Below are 19,176 nucleotides of genomic sequence, written 5' to 3' on the forward strand. Positions count from 1 at the left end.
TGCACTGCTACTTCCTCCGCAGATTAAAACATTCAGTCGATGATGTATCAGTGGATTCAATTGGAAAAAAGGAAATTGCTTTTATACATCGAGACACCAACAGTCCCTTGTTGTAGGCAGATGGTTTTCATCTTGTCCCATTCCTTGGCTGTTCCAGCACTATGGGAAGGGAGGCTCTCCATGGGAAGTCATACAGGCACCATGGAGCTCAGGGGGAGCTTAATAAAATAACATCTTACCAGAAAAGCAAACAATTTTTTGTACCATTTTATCCAGTATATGCACATTAAAAAAGCGTATTTTACAAAGAACTGAAGCAATAATTTAAACATGCTCTCAAGCAATAACCATATATACACACACAGAGAAACATATGCCTATACAAGGATCGAACAAGACTTGATTACAAGGTAATTCTACTGAAATTTTGAAGGGGAAGGGAGGGGGGAATGCATAAATCGAATGAGATCAAAGAAGTTTTTACGTTGCTTCTAAAACTAACAGAAATTTATTCAACACCACTGTCCTTCCTTAGCAGATATTTACTATGGTTTCATCTATTAAGGTCTTCCCAGGATTTCTGGACTCCCTGTACAGAGGTAGATTTCTGTAGATTTTCTGATATTGCACCATTTCAGCATGTTATGTTTATTAAAAGAAGAAACACAACTTACAAAGGCTAAGTTATGAGTATAGTCTCGCTGGCTGCCTTCCTGCAGTCAGAGTGGCCAAATTCACACACTTTAAAGAACAACCCTCAAAGTACTTCACTATTCAGCTGAAGGAGGTTTACTTGAGAGCTGCAGCTCTCCAGAGCTTCACATTAAACTATTTCTTAGCATCAGGGAAATGAACTTAAACCTCTCCCTCTCTTCTTGAGGCTGCTGTTTAAGCCATTGTCAGAACTGGCCCTGCTTTTACTGACGCTTTAATCCCATCCGTGTGCAAGTCAGACGCTGATTTCAAAGACACAGAGGTCCTTGTAGGACTAGTTCTTGCACATGCAAAGATTTATAACGTTAATAAGTTTAAGCAAAGATGCATTGAAACACTTCTTGAGGTGATTAAGAAATGCCCATCTGCGCTTTCAGACTGTAAAAGGAAAGCTGAAATGTTCCTTGCTTCAAAACAGCAATTAATCAGAAACAAAACTGATAGTATCAGGAAAACAAAGTTAGCAGTGACTTTTTTTGTCCATTCTTGATAAACCCTCTGACAAACCTCAGAATAAGTGCATCCAAAACACACAATGCCCACATGCAGCAACTCTGACGAGCTCACAAGCACTGCCCAATACTTTTTGAAGTATTTTTAGCCAGCTGCATTATCTCACTGTAAGTCTCTTAACATGGAGATTGCTTTTAGTTCTCAATACAATGTTACTCTGTGAACCCAAAGCATGGGAGAAGGGAAGTGCTGTCATTCTGGGCAAGATTCAACCCCGCAAGGCTGTGAACACATCCAGGTTCACCTAACAGCGCATGGCTCCCCATCACACAGGAGCCAGGCAAAGCAGCCAGCCTCCTCCTTTGCAGGTTTGTAACCTGAAAGTGAAAACTGAAGGGGAAAAGGAGGGCAACAGACACCCCCTCCTTTTGTACTAACCTATTTGTGAGTAGCTTGAACAAAGAATCGTGTTATAACCACTTAGCATTGTTTTCCAAAGTTCTGTTTCTGAAGCATCCTGTTCCTTACAAAATATTTCATCAGTAGGGAATGGTGCTACTAGTTAGAAATTGAGCATTTTTTACTAAAATAAGGATACAGAAAGCATAAATGTAATTCATTGCATATCCCAATATACATACACTTGTCACTCTAAAGGTTTTTTATTGGTTAAAAAGGCAAGTAAATCCCAAGTTACTATGCAACAACTGCAACACCACCATCAGAATTCATGACGACTGTTTCCCATAACAAAGGGAGAACAGAGAGCATACCTAGAAATAAGAGGATCTTGTCTTCTTGGGGCAGCCTGCTTCAGCTTGAAAGGCATCCTCATCCTGGGGCAGCTTCACCAAGGATTCCATTCCCTGCACCTGGCAGAAAGTGCTCAGGTACCTTGCAAGATGGTCATCTTGAACAGAAATCCACTGTACACAAGAGATTACATACAGCAGGAGTTAACAGACAAGGGCACAAATCAGGGCTTTCGGAGATTTTTCTTTCCTTTTTTTTTTTTAAAAAAGCAATGGTTCTTCACAAGTAATAACTCTGGAAAGCATCTCATTCTTCACGCAGCTAGTGCATAGCATCTGCAATTGCATAGAATGTTTCAGGTGCTCAATCTGCAACTAACCTAAGCAAGTCTCCTGCAAGTTGGAGCCGTCACCACTTGATATCCAGGTTATTTGCCGTTTGATTTACGGCACCGTATGTGGTGTGCAAAGTCTGCTGGGCCTTTGTGGAGTCCATGCCTTCCAACCAGTCCTGGTACATCTTCTGCACGTGCACGTTGGCTTCGGGCAGCCTGACGGGAATGGCAGCGTACACCTCTGCCATGCGGTTAAGCAGCGCCTTGTCCGGCTTCCCGGCCTCCTCCGCCGGCGCCTGCCCTTTCCCATTTAAGCACCCTGGAGGGGAAGAAAGCCCAAAACATGGATAGGGATTTGCTATGAACATAAAGACTATACCAACCTGAAAAATGTCTTCATAGGGACTTAGAGAGAAGAATAAGGGAAAAAAGGGGGGGGGGGGGGGAGAGAAATTACCCTCTGATTTTTGCAAGAACTAGCACCCTCTCCCCATCAGGATTTTTATTTACTTAGACCAACTTCAGCATCCACAGCTGATGTGCTGTTCTGTGGAAACGAGTTTTCCACAATCTTTTGCTTTTCTTGGTTTTGTGATCTCAACTACATCTCCTGTCTTTTCTTGTCCTGGAAAACTACCATTTCATAGTCTTTCCTCTGAAGTTTGCAATAACCCGAAAGACCAAACTAGAACTTATTTGTAGGTCTGCAGAGAGCAAGTGAAGTGCCTGCCTGCAAGACAACCTTCCTTTAGAATCTAGGTGAGTGCAAAAGGGCTGGGGACCCACTGTCCTTCTTACCTCCTGGGCAGGCAAGGACTTCCACAAAATGGTATGAAAACTTTCCCTTTTTCATTTTCAGAACCATGTTCTGGATATTTCTGAAGCCATAAGCTGCTGCAAAACGCAGCAGTGTTTCACCATCCTTTTCAAGGGTAACTTCTTGGAAGTCTTTGTTCCTGCAAAGATACATGGAGCAGATTTTAAGCTCTTGTATTATCCAAAGAAGTTTGTATTCAGATCCTTATAAGAACAGAAAAGGAGGATAACAGTGGGATTAAGTTCTAAATTCTAAGTAAAATAGAAGCTAGGTGCAATTTCCAGGAAAAAAACATACCTCATTTGCAGGGTAGAAACATTATTTAAAAAAAGTCAAACCATCTACTTCATAGCCATGAATTTACAGGTTTATAATATTTAAAAGCCTCTTAGGGCTGTATCAGGTTAGTAACGGCCACATTCAAGTTCACGGTAGCTCCAATTAATCCATCTGACAAGAGAGTGCAGAACACCAACTTACTTTAACGCTTTGTAGGTGATTTCTTTAACATCTATGCCAAAAAGTTCTTTTGCTGCATGTTTAAAAATGTGCTCCAGGTAACCATCAGATGTCTTCCCATCATGTCTCACTACATCCCCCTCCTTTATTTCACCAAACCTTAAGAAAAGAGCAGAAGAAAATAAGATAAACTCAAAAAAATCAGTTCCTTCAAGTATGTAGAATCTATTCTTCTCCTCTCTCTCACAAAGGAAGCATTTTATAGCAGTGAGTGTATTAATGCAGTAACATTTTTAAGCAGGGAACAAGCATTTCAGAAGTTACAATCCCTCGCTCTTGTGACAAGCAATTCTCCTGTTGGGAATGCCACAGGTAGGAGACAAGCAGTCAAGTGGGAATTTGTAACTCAGCAGAGGGCTGTATTGTGCCTTCCCCACTCAAACGGAGCACTGGCAGGCACAGGTGGCTGCAGCACACGCTGTACCACATCACGTGCTGGTCAAAGCCAAAGACCACAAATCTACAGGCTTGCGTTCCTTTGAGCGGGAGGGAAACTGCCAGGGGTGGCTGGTAGGGCTCCTTTCACAGGGAATTTTTCTTCAGATTAGTGAAGAGACAGATGTTTTGCTCTGACACATAAAAGTGTCTTTAGTTACAGTCTAATTTACCTTCCTACTGGAATACCCAACCATGACCTCACCTGCTCTTTACCACTCATTCTTGCCTGAGCATGATGTTCTATCAGGTAACCAAAGCAAGAACTACAGCTGGAAACGCCTTACAAAAAATGTGAGGTTGTAATAAGCACAAAGTGCAACCACTGAAGAACTGAAGCTCAAATCTGCTACATACACCCCCTCTAAATGCCACCAATACATTCCATTTATTTAAGAAGTTGCAGAGCTTTTTAATAAAACAGACAATTCAACTTCATGAGATTGCCTCCTAATTTTAACCTGATGCTGCCTCCTAATTTTAGTCAACTGCTATTTGTTAACATTATCTAGATGTAAAAAAAAATGAGAACTTGAATGCGAGTTTCTTTGTTCACACTACTTTTCTAATACTAAGAATCACAAGTACTTCACCACGAATTGCTGCCATTGTATTATTTAAACAGGAGGAGTTTAATCTATATTCATTCCTCTGAAAACCTACTTTGAGGATTCAAGAATAACAAAATCTAATGTCTTCAGGTTCACATCTTGTGCCAAACCATTATTTAAGTAAAAAAAAAAAAAAAAAAAAAAAAAGCCTTATTCTCCAGTATAATCTGATCCAATGGAACATGTACATTTCTCTTCAATGGGGCAGTCTGTTTAAGACTTATTACCTCTGCATGGCTGTGTATGCAAAAGCATATATACATTATATCCATGTGTGTGTTTACATATTTAAAATATATGTAATTTTCAATCACTGTAGCAGTTTCCGGTAGAAGTAGTTGCAGCAGCTGTACTACACACACAGCACTGAAATCATTACCACTCTATCGCATCTCCCAGTCTAGACAAGGTCTCTAGGATATTCACTAAAAGTTAAAAGGATTTTTAAGCATTTTCTTCCCTTTGGGCAAGAAAGCGTTTTACTGCTCAATTATCACTCTATAAAGAGACCAAGTAACATCTGCCACGCTTGAAGCAGGATTAGTAAAGTGGAAGACCTGCCTTTGCAATCACAATAACACTGCTTTGAGGCAGTCCTGCAGCGAGTAAACAACATCTCATTAAGGCTTTGTTGGATTTTCGTCTACAAGCCCCCACCATTTTACCGGTTTTAAAAAACTGAGCTGCTCTAAGGCAGAACCGACTTGGCATGTTGTAAGAGGGCACTATTTCTGTTAATTCTACACGGCTGAATCACAGAAAAGTAGAAATTGACTTTGAAGATGCTGGCCTGAGTGAGAGGGAAGCACAGAACAGATGGTCAAGCCCACGATGACATCCCGGCACATCCTCACGTAAGGTCAGGCAGCAGGAGGGCGCAAATCAGACTGTTCAAATTTATAAATGCTCAGACACAGGGAAGCTTTAGAACAATAAGGTCAAACACCCTTAGGCACACTTGCTAGCAAGTCATGAACTTCAAATCTAGTATTTGCATTTCTGCAATAAAAATAAGAGCTATGTATCTTCAGAAATCATGAAGCTTACAAATTTTTGAAAAGGATTGTTATTTCAAATGAGCTGTTTTAGAGTGATATAGTAACAGCATTAATCGTTTCATACAATGTCTTTATTTTTAGCAATATGTATCTAAATATGCATATATATATATATAAATAAAAGATTTAAAGGGTAAGACTAAGACACTCAGGCTTTGATGTAGGCTTTTTCTTTCCTTCGAAAGGAAAAACATCCCGTTGAGAAATTTTACATTCACATTGAACTCGCTCAAGTGTTTGTCATCCATATAACAAAGCAATCGGCAGTAAAACTACTTACAAACTATCCACAGCTACCTCAGCCACATCTTTCGCAGACACATTTTTCTGTTCCATTATTTGGACAATTTCACCTGTAGAAAAATGCACAACATTTTACATTCAGCACACAGCTGAATGAATCTTAAGATATGGATCTTAAGAGATCCATATCCCAGCACTAACATGGGCTTAAAGCCACATTCTCCCATTAATACTAGCATTGGTTCCTCATGGGAATCAACGCTAGTATTAATGGGAGAATGATTCCCATTGAGGAACCCAAGGGAGAATGATTCCCTTGAGGAATCCAGATACCTGGCACTTGCAGCCCTAAACAAAAGGCTCACGCAATTCCTCCAAACTTTAAGCAACAGCTCAGCATTTTGGTGAAATAAAATAGGGAAGTTTCTAGATCTCAAGGTAAAAAAGGAGGATACACTGTTTGGACATTAGACCTAGAAACAAGAGTCACACCAAAAAGCCACTGCTACTGTGCATTTGGGAAGTTAATTCCAGTTTTTGTGAAAGAAAAAAATCCTTTTTTTGACTAACTGGCAAGCACAAGACAGAGATTATAATATGGCATAACTACAATAAGGCTCTTGGCTTTCCCAAGGGTTTGACAAGAACAAATAGCTGAATCTTGTTTTTGGATGAGTATCAATACATTTGCATTACATTTGCACTTACCCTACACAACACCTCTACTACCAAAAGCAAAACAAAGGACATTTATTTTTAAAGTGGGTGGGAAAAAAAAAAAAGCCTTATCCTTCCACTAAGACAGGTTTGAAAATACAGGGTCCAGGCTAAAAGTCAGTATGGGCCTTTCGGATTATTTCAATGCAGATTCATGTATGGCTTATTAAAGAAATTTTAACCTGATGTTAGAACACAATCGACTTCTGGAGAATTCCACAAGGCAGTGTAGAAGTCTTCCCGCAAGGCTTCCAATTTTTTGTCGTAACAAGGTGCCACAACTACATGGAAAATCTTATCAGGAGACAAATTCTGTGGGACAAAAGACAAAACACATGAACTCCATGAAGAGCAAAGAGAACTTCAAGGATGAAAAATGCAACCAAAAGCATTATATATGTAACAATCATAATCAATCCTGGTGATAAACTGAAGACTAGGCACATGTCTGATGAAGTCATTTGCCAATAGTCATCAAGCATCAGCAACAATCATCCAAAGCAAAGAGTCTTTTGACTGAAACTTGTGCTTATTCCCTCAGAGCACAATTTGCACAACTTTTGTATCATCCATTTCTCAGGGCAGAGGGAAGTCAAGACTTCAGAACTCTCTTTTCCAGCTCTGTTACTCCACTTCCATCCACTCCACTTTCATTCACCCCAAGTTCATCAGTATTTCTGTATCCGTGTGTAAAAAAACGTTACTTTTCTATGTAATCTGGATGCAGTAAGATTAACATAAAATGTATGAAAAGGGCAACTTTTTCATAATGCACAAGTGAAGAGAGAAAGTTCAGTATCTCGGATGCAATGTTCTTCCTCAAAAACAGGATAATTTCTATATTTTCCTCTGCTCCCTGCTTTGGCTATGGTATAGAACGCCACATGTAACGTTTGAAAATAAAACATATTAGCCATCCTGGATTTAATATTATACATAGTTACATCCATATTTCACTAGTAACACAAGGATTTGCATCAGTTTAAACATACTGCACAAAATGAAGTTCTTTTTATTTTTTCCATATGATAACTACTTGCATAGGAACAGAACACAATTCATTTTAAGCAAAGGACAAACAGTTCAGACAGATGTTTTATCTTTTTACAGTGCAGTAAGATGGATTTTTCCATTTTAAAAACCTATTTATCATTCTTTTTAGCAAAATATAAAGAAAGATAAAACAAAATGACTTACCTTCTGCCTGGCAAAGTAACCTTTCACCAGGGAGCCCATGATCTGCTGTGGAGACTTTGCAGTGCAGATGTGAGAGGTCACGAGATTGGTGAGTACCCTTTCAGCATACCGGATCCAACCTGCAACGAAAGCAAATCAACATCAGTGAAAGGAATAAACATATGGCAAGCTGAAAAGCTCTTAAAAATGAAGAGAACTTCACAGTACATGAGATGCTTCTGCAAACAGTTATTTACGCAAGTAGAAGCAGTGTTTCTGCTTTGAAAACTCAGCCCATGTAAACTGTAAGCCCCACACAAAGGGCTGTAAGAAACCTCGAGACACTATTAACCACAGTTTACGACAGGTTATGGATAATCCAGCGTGTCTCTAGTTCTAGACCTAGAGAACATCGAAGGAAAATCGTTTACACCCTAACACACAGATTTAATGAACAGGACCCCAGCCAACCAAGCTGCCAGCACTCCAGACCTCACCACTTGCATCAGCTAGTACTACATGCTCTCTTCAGCTTGTAACCTTTTGCTTCCTGAGATTTAACACCCATATAACAAGCTTGCTTTTTAGAAAAAGGATGCAATGAAGTACTACCTAAAATGGACATGCATTATGTGCCAATGAAAGGCTTTTTTTTGTTGTTGTTTTTAAACCATTGGCAGGGTAGCTAAATCCCATTAGAAACACTCCTACGTCACAAACACAGAGTTAGCAACTGAGATATTAAAGACTCCCTCTCCCTTTACCAAACTCCTTTGGCATTCTAGCTATTATTTTATCCTCACATCACTACCAATATCTAAGGCAGCTCTTTTGTTCCCCATTTTGTAGAACAGGAATCAATGAGCAGATTAAGGTATTTGGGGTGGGTAGCCCTTATTTAGGCACTGTAGCTCTTACTGAAGTGTCCAGGATCTTTCCCTGCAAAGACTCAAGTTTAGACTTTCTGTTTCATCTACATCGACTCTGAACCAGGTAGCTAAATGGTGCAGTTGGGCCAGGCCCAACTTTGGGAAACTCTATTGCTAAGGAGTCAACAAAGTCTCATTTCATCTTTTTAATTAGACCAGCGTTTAGATAAGATCAAAAGAACTTCTGCAAGGTACATGCTACCCAAGAAATGTAACACCTGTAACAGCTAAAGGTGAATTTTAAAGATTATCAGTTTATATGTTCAACTCAAAATACAGGATGAAGGCCAATAACAGCATAAAACTGGAATCCAAATTGCATTCAGGTGGTTTGTCCATACGGAAAAGGATTTTTTTCCCTGGAGTTTAGCATAATAATGTTTACTGATGAGGAGGGTATAAATGTTAGGGAAACATGAGGATCATCCACCCGTTTAGTACTTGCAATTCAAGCATATACTTTAAGCGATGCAGGAAGAAGTTCATCCAAGATGTACACAATCTTGCACAATCATTCATTTATAAACTAGAAAATGCTACAAGACTGGATTTATATGTCAGGGCCCCGCTGAATTGCTGATCTTTAAATAGAAGTTTGTGTAGTGCTCAGCATAAAGCAGCAGTATAAATCTAATGTACAGCATATAACAAAAGATTTAGTTTCCCGGTGCTTGGGGTAAAGGCTAGCTTAGCATATTCTGCATGATGTATACATTAAAATAAAATAAACGCTGCTGCAAACAAAATGGGGACAGTTTTTCTTAATTAAAAGACATTCTGTCTCTGGTCACTTTGGCAGTCTCTCTGAACCTCAGAATTCTTCCTTGAAACTGCAGCAATGTTTTTACCATTAATTACCACAGGACTCGGGCCAAGTGGCTCATTTTCAAATGCTCAATGCTTTGATTATCAATAGTCATACGCTACAAGAAAACTTCACTAAATCACCCCAAACTGCTGCCACCTTTTGCCTAAAGTAACTTCTTAAATTATTTCTTTCCTTTGCAGTACACAGAATAAACACCCTGTAGCTCCAGCTCCACAGTGACCACTGGTCCCTGTTAAGCCACAGGAGCTGCCCTGGCAAAGGAGCAAGTCAGGGCTTTTATTGGCGCTTCCCACTCGCACGGCTGTTTCTGCTCGCTCCACACAGCGCTGAATTCCACAGCCACCCTCGCGGGAAGCCCAAGATACCAAGTTCTTGCATCAACATATGTCTGCACCCATGGAGACTCGCGCCCTTCCCAAGATCATTCCAATTATCAGCCCCTTCCTGCTTTGCTTTAGGGTCAAAGAACAAAAAAGAAACCCCACAAGCAACTGTGGAAGACCTTGCAGACAAACTTCAGAATTCCACATTATTTTTGTGGTTTATTATAAACAGGTCACATACAGACCTATGCTACAAATAATTACGCATTATTATACAGTGCAGAAAAAAAATAAGCAGATAAGCATTCCCTACTCAAGCTATACTCCTGTAAAAGGAAATGAGTCTGATTTACTGGGACATCAGCACAGGAATCCAAGAGTTATGCTCTTCCCAGTTCTAGAACGCTATTCCATTTATCTTTTAGAAATGACCAGAAATTGATACTGCTTTAAAAACATTGACTGGTTCCTACAACAAGTGCTCAATGTCAGTAACTAGTCTGGTAAATTAAGGAAAAATAAGTTATTTCTATAAAATCAACAGTGGTCATGTTGTATTTTGAGCAGACAATAAAAAAAGTTTTCCACTTTTTTTAATTTGAAAAGCAGAAAATGTAAAAATAATCTAGACAAACAATAAAATGGTGGTGGAGCCATGCCTTCTATGCTCTTTCATTCAGTGTAGATTTTGTACTGCAGACAGACCACTATCACAGAGGTCAATGATTCAGTGTGTGGATAGCTGCACCCAAAAGCTAAATTAAGAGTACACCAGTTACATCTCAGTACACATTGACCTTGTATCTACAATGCTCAAAAAAAAAAAAAAAAAGAGAGAGAGAAACACAACTCATAAACAAAAGAAAAAAAGCCCCACACATTTCCACTTCTTGGGAATCTAGAAACAAAGAGGAACAAAGAGGGGGAAGAACAAGGATTAAAAAATGGACCCTGGCAACTGAAGTCAGGAGCAAAAAAAATCCCCTACTTTAGAGATGAACAATCATGAAATTTTTCTACAGTTGTTATCAACAGGAATGAAGCATCACACACTTTTGTGATGGATGATTTTGTTTTATTTCAGTTCAGCTGTCCAGCAATGGAGAACACCCAAGCCTCTCCTCACACCACAGCACACTGGCACCACCACTAGCACTGAAATGGGAAGAGACATGGCCCAAAAGCTCTCCATTACCAGTTCTGAAATAACTCCAGTAAAAGGGGCAGGTGATCTCAGTTCTGTTGCTGCATGCAGAATATTAATATTATTCCAAACAGAAAGAATTATTTGAAAGAATTCCTCAGGTTCCTAATTTTAAATAAACTATGTACAAGAAGACAAAGCTCACTAACAGGAACTTGTTCCGAATTCATGGGTTGCATTAAAAAAAAAAAAAAGCATACAACATGTTTCCTTCTGAAGTTAGGAGATAATACTCACTAACAGAAAAGTCTAGAGACATTTCCCTCTTGACACATATTCCGAAGTTAGAGATATTTTTCATAGAAAATAATTTGAAAAACATCACAGCAAACTTAAGGCAGGGCTGGGGAGAAAGGAACAAAGGAATGACTTTTGCCCCTTTTCTTGTATTTCTGTTCTTAGAACAGTGATTAAGAAATTCAAATGCTAGTGTGCTAATACATGCAAAAAGTAAACCAGTAGGACAGAGACACCAGGATGTACTAAATCTTTTCAGTTACAATAAATGCAGATTCTGCTCGTAACAGAACACCTCTCAGGCGCAAACACTGTGACATTTCAAGCTGGGATTATTTTGCAAGTTTTAAACATCACCTCTCACAGTCAATGAGAATGTCACTCCTGTACTTTCTCCTGCATGCAAGTGTCAAAGTGACAAGTACAAGCTCTGCATAAGGTAAACACAGAGTTATATCCATTCACAATGGCATTCTTTTCAATAAGGGAATGGTACATTACTGAGCTCTGTGGCCTGAGCATACAAGTAGCAGCTATTGATTCCTCAATCTTAATTCCAGCTTTGCCAAATTCCTCCTAGGCCCTTAGAAGAAACACAGAAAACTTCAGTCTCCTGTATCTCACTTTTATTAGGACACTCGTATAGATTCCCATTTCAAATGCTTCTTTTGCAGAAATGACGTGAAATGCAAGTGGCTACTAGATTCCAGGTGTAAGTACCGGCACAGAAAACTGCTCACTCGGGATCCTTCTACTAGTAGAAGCTGTGGACGATCAGTAAGGCTCATTTTCAGAAACAGCAACAAGAGGCTTTGCACACTGTAAAGTCCAGAGGGACAAGTGTGAGAAGACAGGACACTTATGGGAGCCTTTTTATCTGCCTGCCCAGGAGCTGCTCTGTATCAGTATACACCTTATCCAACTTGCTCACACCCATTCTGGTCTGCAGGGCTCTCATTTATGGCTCTACCAGCCTCCTTGCACGCGGGGAATCTGCTGATGCATGGTAACAAACTCTGCCCTCCTAAGAGCTCCAAGAAAACAGGACAAACTAATACAGCACTGAAACACACCAAGCATAACAGATAACATGTACTACAAGGTTCGGTGTTTCTCAAAAGCAAAGTCCAAAAGCTGCAAGTTCTGTAAGGCTCCTGAACAAAACCTCTTTGCTCTTAGTTCCCTAGTGGTTCCAGTGAGACTAGAATAAAGTGCAGAGAGGTTTCACAAGTCAATTCTCACCAGGGCAAGCGGAGGCAAACATTGGTAAGGCATGCTCCTCCTGGTTCCTCTGCCGATACCGCTGCACAAATTCCCTCTGGCTCTCCAAGATACTGAAATCAGCAGCTATAGTGGTGTCAAATACATAATGCACTCCTGTGAAACAAAACAATAAAGAAAAAATGAATTACGAGATCATTTTCTATCTTGCAGTTTTTTTTCTCACCCCCCCCCCCCCCCCCCCCCCCCCCCGGTTCTAGGCATATAGAAAAACTCACAAGATCAGTGGATGTACTCTTTACCCTCTCCAAATTTTCACAACTAGTACAGTCAAAAATAAAACCCATACATTAGAAAGACCATCTTGTTCATGTCCTGAGTTTGAAAGAAGTAGCAACTTGTTAACGTTAGCAACATTTCAAACAGCTGTCTGCTTCCTTATGTAAGGCTCATCACTGGGCACGTATTTGTTTGCTTATTTGACGGCAGGGTATCTCCAGATAGCAGGGCTACAGGTAGAGACTCTTGAAACGCTTAAAGGCTTGCTGAAATTACTGTTTTTAATCCACAAAAGCTTACATATGCCACTGACGGGCACATCTTCCACTGCTACAGTTGCCTGTGACAGTACACAAGCATATCATCACTACAGTGAAGACCTCCTGTCTGTTTATGTACCTGTTTATGTACTCTCTATGCACTTACATAATACTGAGTATGTCCTTGCAACAAGGGGAGCAAAGATGATTAAAATCTCCTAAGAAAATTGGGGGGGAATCTTTTTTTCTGTTGAGAAAAATATGCTGGGTACAGAGATACATTAGAACACATTACATGGCAGACCATGGTTTACAGGTTTATTACTCTCTGCCCTCAGATTTATGTTTAGATCAAACCAAATCCACTAAACTATGGGCAACAGACAAATAGTAAACTGAACTGCCTATTTACATTTTCACAAAACATACACTATGAAGAACAAAAATACAACTTCAACATAAAATAAGTAGATGCAACATACTTCCTGCAAGCCAATTCAAGTTACAGAGAAAAACGAAATTAAGAATTTTCTAGCGACATAAAATGTCAAAGGACCAGGAACCATTTAGAGTAGGAATCTCCCTCCTCCTCAGTCACAAAATAAGAGGGTATCTTATGGGTACATATCAAAAAACCACAAGTTTCTTCTTCTTTTTTTTCCAGAAAGTACTCACAGATTAGGCTTCCTCACTTTCCTGCTTGTTCAACAAGTCACATGCTACAGTGCTAGCAGAGCATGTTTTGCCATGCTGCTCACTTCACATTTTAGTCTTTCCTGGTTATATCTTCCTCCCTGAAGACTACAGAAATTAACTGCCGAGACACGTTTTCTTTCTTGCACGTTTTCTTTCTTTCCATCTAATGACACATGCAGAGGAAGACAACTCTGGATGTGCAAAGGCGGCTGACCTGTAGCTATTTCCTATCCCAGGAAAATAACCTCTCATGGCTGCAGACTAAATTCAGTTAACAGGCACCTTACAGTAAAGAAACAAGCCTATCTATTTATACCAACTGCTTTACTAACCAAGCTTGCTCAGCAACGAGGCATAACGATGCCCAAAGGCATTTTTACATGCCTTTCACAACACGTGAATGGTTTTAAATTCTGACTGTTCACCTTTCAAGGATAAGCCCTAAGAAGTCTCACTTCTAAAATTCTACTTCCTCAATGGAAAAAAAACACAAATCTGGGTATATGAGACATCTATTTCCTGCTAAGCTGGTCTGCTTTAAGCAGTACAGACCATGTGTTTTGAGTTAAGTAAGAAATGTACTCTACTCAAAATAAAACTGCTAATCCAGTTTTTCAGAACCAAATGAATGCATCTGTAAAGAAAGAAAGAAACAAACAACAACATAAACAAAACAACCTGATCTCAGTGTGAAGCTTCCAGCGCCTGCAGAGGCAAGGTAGGTGCAGGGTAAGAAAATGGCAAAAAGAACTGTGGAAGATGGCTCCATCATGTCCTATTCTGTGACCTCTATTACCGTAATAACGCCTCAAATCCCCTTCTGAAACTTGCACCATTATGGTGCTGTCACAGAATACATATTTTAAATTGAACTCTAAACCAGATTGTGTAATGGCATTTTATGACTGCATAACAAACATGATTCTGCTAGTGAAGCAAAAACCTAAAATAACCCCTGTTTCTGCTCCACCGTCATAATAAATTCAAACTTACCGAGACTTTTGAGGAAACCACAGAGTCTCCTGGCTGCATCATTCACAGAGAGATCGAATTTAGCAGCAAAATAAGGCAATGACTGAGGGCATATAGACACTGCCAACACTTTGTGTTTTGAGGTATCACATTTCTGGTGAACAAAACAAAAATAGTGGTTAACGAGGTGTGAGATTAGAACTAGGTAAATTCTCTATTCTCCCTCTCTCTTTCACTCCTGGAAATTATTCCTCAGTATCCCGTGCTTCTGTGGGCCATACTATAAAAACCTTTAAAAATGTCTTGTTAACATTGAAGAACGATTTGAAAATATGTAATTTAAAGTAATGCAAAACAGTAAAAGGCTGGAGGCGGATATTTATATGAATATTAACGCTGGGTTTAGTTGGTTCTTGCGGTTAAGAGTTTCTTAATTTCACTGGTGAAATCCCTGCAGAACTGGGACATATGTCACAGTTAAGTCTTTGCTCTAGAAATCTTAAGAGAGCGTATTTTGTACTTAAATGTCCTAAACATACACAGTGGTACCGAAGTGGAGTTCCTCACTGGCAAAGTACCTTCCTTGCTCACTGTTCTACTTAGGACCACCCTGAACTTCTGTTTAGGCTACTTGGCTGCCTCTGAATTTTGGGCTTTGAACTCTCTCTGGATAGGCTCCCACAAGACCTCGTGTTTTTTTTTTTTTTTCCCCTTGTTCATCTCCAATTGTCATTGCTTTTTGCCATGTACACCATTGTGTGTATGAGGAACTAAACTAGTTTTAAGAAAAACTGCTACGTGAGAACTACTCTCAATCATGATACTACGGTATACCTTAAGAAAAAGACAGAATCAGTTCTGTTCTTACACGGTAAGGAAAAATTACTTCTGAAGTCTGTAAATAAAATAATTCAATCAAGATCTGGAGATTTGAGTGTTGTACGTATTAACTACTTTCCAAGGAATCTACATTTCAGCAGACAATGCAAGACAGCAAAAGAACACATTTAACTGTTTCGGCTAAGAGTCTTGGCCCACAACTTATATTCCAAATACAGACAGCTCAATATAGTGCCAAATATAGGCATTAAAAAACAAATCTAACTTGAAAAATTAGCCTTTGGTAACTTCATATAATGTGGACATAGTGGCATCAAAAAACACTCAAAATAATCCCAGTAACTGGGCAAAGCATATTTAGAAACTCTGAACCACAAACCAATTATCATTACCGTAGTGAGGTAGTTAGGTTTGGTAAATAACTCTCTTTTGGTATTTAGGTTCAGTATTGTGATCTTGCCTCTCTACTGCAAAATTATTTCAAGTACTTCACCGTTCATCTTGCCTTTAGCCTTCACCTTCTCCTTATATAAAGTATATCCTTACAAATCTGCACATTATCTGCCTCAGGCAACCAAGCTGCTTAGTCATTCAGCAATTTTCTGCACCTCACAGAAGAGTGTACTATTTCTGTCAGTTTACCTTATTAAGGTTGAGTACTCGGAAGAGCTCTTTCTGATTCTGCTGGAAAACCCTGGCTCCCTCTTCTGATGTCATACAACTGTCACAAGCCAGGCAGTCGCTAAGGAGTGTTTTAGCATTATCCAAAGCATGAAATTCATTTTTCTGAGGGGTGGAAAAAAAAAGAATTCCATACACACACGTATGTAAATAAACAAACACTAAACAGTGAGCAATCAATTTTCAGATCTCTACAATGACTTATCTAAGGATCAAGCATGCTCTATTTTGTTTTAAACAAGGCAATCCACAAGGCCCAAATAACATGCAATATTATTCAGAAATAATCAGAGTAACCTGTTGCATCCTTCTCCAGGGTTCTGCTCCTATTATTCCTGTGAAACTGCAGAACACTTAATATCTAAATTTAGCCCTGAAGACTACATTCACACTTAATTTCAGGACAGACAGTTCCCATCAATTCACCAAGCAATTAAGAAATCTTTCATTTGAACTATTAAGTCTCCTCAAAACCAACACAAGAATTGGAGGGACTAGGTTGTTTTTCTTTCCATGGCCCCAACCAAGTATTAACAGGGTTTGCAATACAAAGGAAAAAAAAAAAAAAAGAAAAAAAAAAAAACACCCTATACGTGAAGTTTTCTTTTGAACTTGGTTTGCTTCACATAGCCAGTTGCCTTTGTAATGGCAGCTCCATTAGCTACAAATAGAATATAGCTTTAGAATCGACCATTTCCTATAATACGAGGACTTCTACAACTCTAGCTAAAATACTGTTGGCAGTTGTGGATACTCATGTAGAAGTGCAAGATGGCCGGACTGCTTAATTAAGAACCATCCCCAAGACAACAGCTACAGATCACCTACCACACTGCTCTTAGGTAAGTCTGTCTCACACAGATATGAAAAACACACTGTGCATTAACTGTAAAGCACCTCCCTTCTTTCCCCCTTAAAGAGAATATTTTTCTCTTTACTATTTTTGTTTGAACCATTTGAGGCAAGATTTACTTTCTTTTTGATACTTAAAAAACTTCAGCCAAAACAATTTCTTTTTAGTGCTCATATACTCCATTTTCCCCCCTATCTTTTTAATAGACTTTTAATTCTCATGTTATGAGACAGCAGGAGAGCTCATACTTTTCTAACACTGCCGGTTTGCTGATCTCCTTTATGCTCAGCACACCTGAAAACTACCATGCCATCCCTTTACAGCAGGGCACAAAGAGCAAAAATATGAGTATGTATTTATTTTTTTTTAAACAAAGATTATTACCTCTTCCAATTCCGCATTTGAAGTCAATGCATTAGCAGGTGTACTCTGTGTATCATCATTTTTCTGTTTCTTACTGCATTCCTGAAATCAATAAAAGTACATTAAGCCAAACATTAGTCATTCAATTAAATGAATCTTTGATATTCACATCATTCAAAAATTACAGTTTGCTTGCTGCTTTTGACAGTCAAACGCACAATGCTGTGTTCTCAAGGCGCGTCTGCCATAGAGACAATGGTTCCTTGGGGACTCCCTCGCTCCTGAGTATTTTTATTCCCTCCGGGGAAGGCTGAACTAAACAGCGCCAACTCAGCGCCCCGCGGACACGCGAGGCGACGGGAGACACGCGTGACGGCTCAATCAGCGGCACGTCTTTGCCGGCAGATCTGCCAAAGGGACTGTCCAGCTTGTAAAGCTGCACTTCACTGCCTTCCACACTGCGATGGTTATAATTTTGTCCAGGAAGTCTTGGTTTGCTCTCATCTCGCTTCTGGAGCGAGGGAAAGGGGCTCTGCCCCCTGCCAGGGCTGTGCCGATGATCCAAGGATCATGCATGGAGCAGCTTTTAGAGAAAAGCAAGACATCAATATGTGTAAATACAAAGGAGAATGTAAAGAGAATGGGGCCGAACTCTGCTCAGTGGTGGACAATAACAGGACAAGAGGTAACGGGTATAAATTAAAACACAGTAAGTTCCCTCTCTATGTGGGGAACAACTTGTTTGGTGTGAGGGGGCCCGAGCCCTGGCCCAGGCTGCCCAGGGAGGCTGCGGAGGCTCCTGGTCCGGAGACCTCCCCAACCCACCGGGATGGGACCGGGTGCCCCGTGCTTTGGGTGTCTGTGCTGGAGCAGGGGGTGGCTTGGTGATCCCTTGGGGTCCCTTCCAACCTCAGCCATTCTGCCCCTGTGACAAGCCCCCGCACCTTCCCGGGGCAGGAGGAACCTTCCCGCGTCCTCCGCGCGTTGCCAACGCGGGTCTGGAGAAAACAAACCGCCGCCGGGCGCGGACGGCGCGAGGCGCCGGGAGCCGCTTCGGCCGCCGGTGACCTTGGTGCCGCGCGCCCTCACCCGCCAAGGGCGCCCGCGTCGCCGCGCTCACCTTCTTGCTGCAGTTCTCGCACTTCATTTGCGCGCCGGGCGGCGCCTGCGGCCGCTGCGCTGCTCCCCGCCGCGCTGGAGGGCACCACGAGGAGGAGGAGGAGGGAGGTAGGTGAGCGCCCGGCGCCCTTTGTTGCCGCGCCCGCCGCCTGCCCGGAGGGCGGCCCCGCTGCGCCCCTCACGTGCCCCGCGAGGCCCGGGGCGCCGCCGGCCCCGCCGCCCTCCCGGGCTCCGCGCTGGGCWGCGGCCGCCCCAATACCCGTAAGGGGCCCGGGGGCTGCGCGGGGAGCGCGCGGAGAAGCGGCAGCCCCGCGGCGCGGCCCCTCACCCGGCGGAGCGCGGAGCCCGGCGCGGCGGCCCCGCTGCCCGCCGCGGTCACGACAGCCCCGGGCGAGCGGGGCGCCGGAACAGGGGCTGCCCGCAAGCCCTCGGCGCCGACGGGGCAGGAGCGGCAGCCTCGCACGGCGGGAAACGAACGAGTAAAAATAAAGGGATGGAAAGCGCGGAGAAGAAGAGGGGAGCCCCGTACCTCGCTGCCCG

At 41.3% G+C, this 19,176-nt stretch overlaps 1 protein-coding gene across 2 annotated transcripts; it reads right to left on the minus strand.

The window, feature by feature from the left end:
• Positions 1-1,181: 1,181 nt before the first annotated feature.
• Positions 1,182-18,683, minus strand: NARF (nuclear prelamin A recognition factor). Of its 2 annotated transcripts, XM_026051418.1 has the most exons (12): positions 18,638-18,683; positions 17,539-17,619; positions 16,263-16,406; positions 14,802-14,934; positions 12,595-12,729; positions 7,852-7,970; positions 6,837-6,966; positions 5,975-6,047; positions 3,552-3,689; positions 3,053-3,210; positions 2,300-2,573; positions 1,182-2,093 (listed from the first exon to the last, which is right to left on the minus strand). In XM_026051418.1, exons 1-11 carry the CDS (start codon positions 18,662-18,664, stop codon positions 2,329-2,331), a joined length of 1,383 nt encoding a protein of 460 aa, XP_025907203.1. In that variant the 5' UTR covers positions 18,665-18,683; the 3' UTR covers positions 1,182-2,093; positions 2,300-2,328. The 2 variants fall into 2 exon arrangements, with proteins under 2 accessions (XP_025907203.1, XP_025907202.1); XM_026051417.1 differs by having other exon boundaries at positions 1,226-2,573.
• Positions 18,684-19,176: the final 493 nt, after the last annotated feature.

Source organism: Nothoprocta perdicaria, unplaced genomic scaffold (genome assembly GCF_003342845.1).
Source record: "Nothoprocta perdicaria isolate Ctin4 unplaced genomic scaffold, notPer1 scaffold_75, whole genome shotgun sequence".
NCBI classification, from domain to species: Eukaryota; Metazoa; Chordata; class Aves; order Tinamiformes; family Tinamidae; genus Nothoprocta; species Nothoprocta perdicaria.

Bases quoted from the DNA above. Each gene is read 5' to 3' on its own strand.
- NARF (XM_026051418.1), bottom strand. From the start codon at position 18,664: ATGAAGTGCGAGAACTGCAGCAAGAAG. The intron at 14,935-16,262 runs GTAAACTGACAG...TTTGTTCACCAG, and splicing joins GAGTACTCAACCTTAATAAG to AAATGTGATACCTCAAAACA. The intron at 2,574-3,052 runs GTAAGAAGGACA...CTTCCCCTCCAG, and splicing joins AGTCCTTGCCTGCCCAGGAG to GGTGCTTAAATGGGAAAGGG.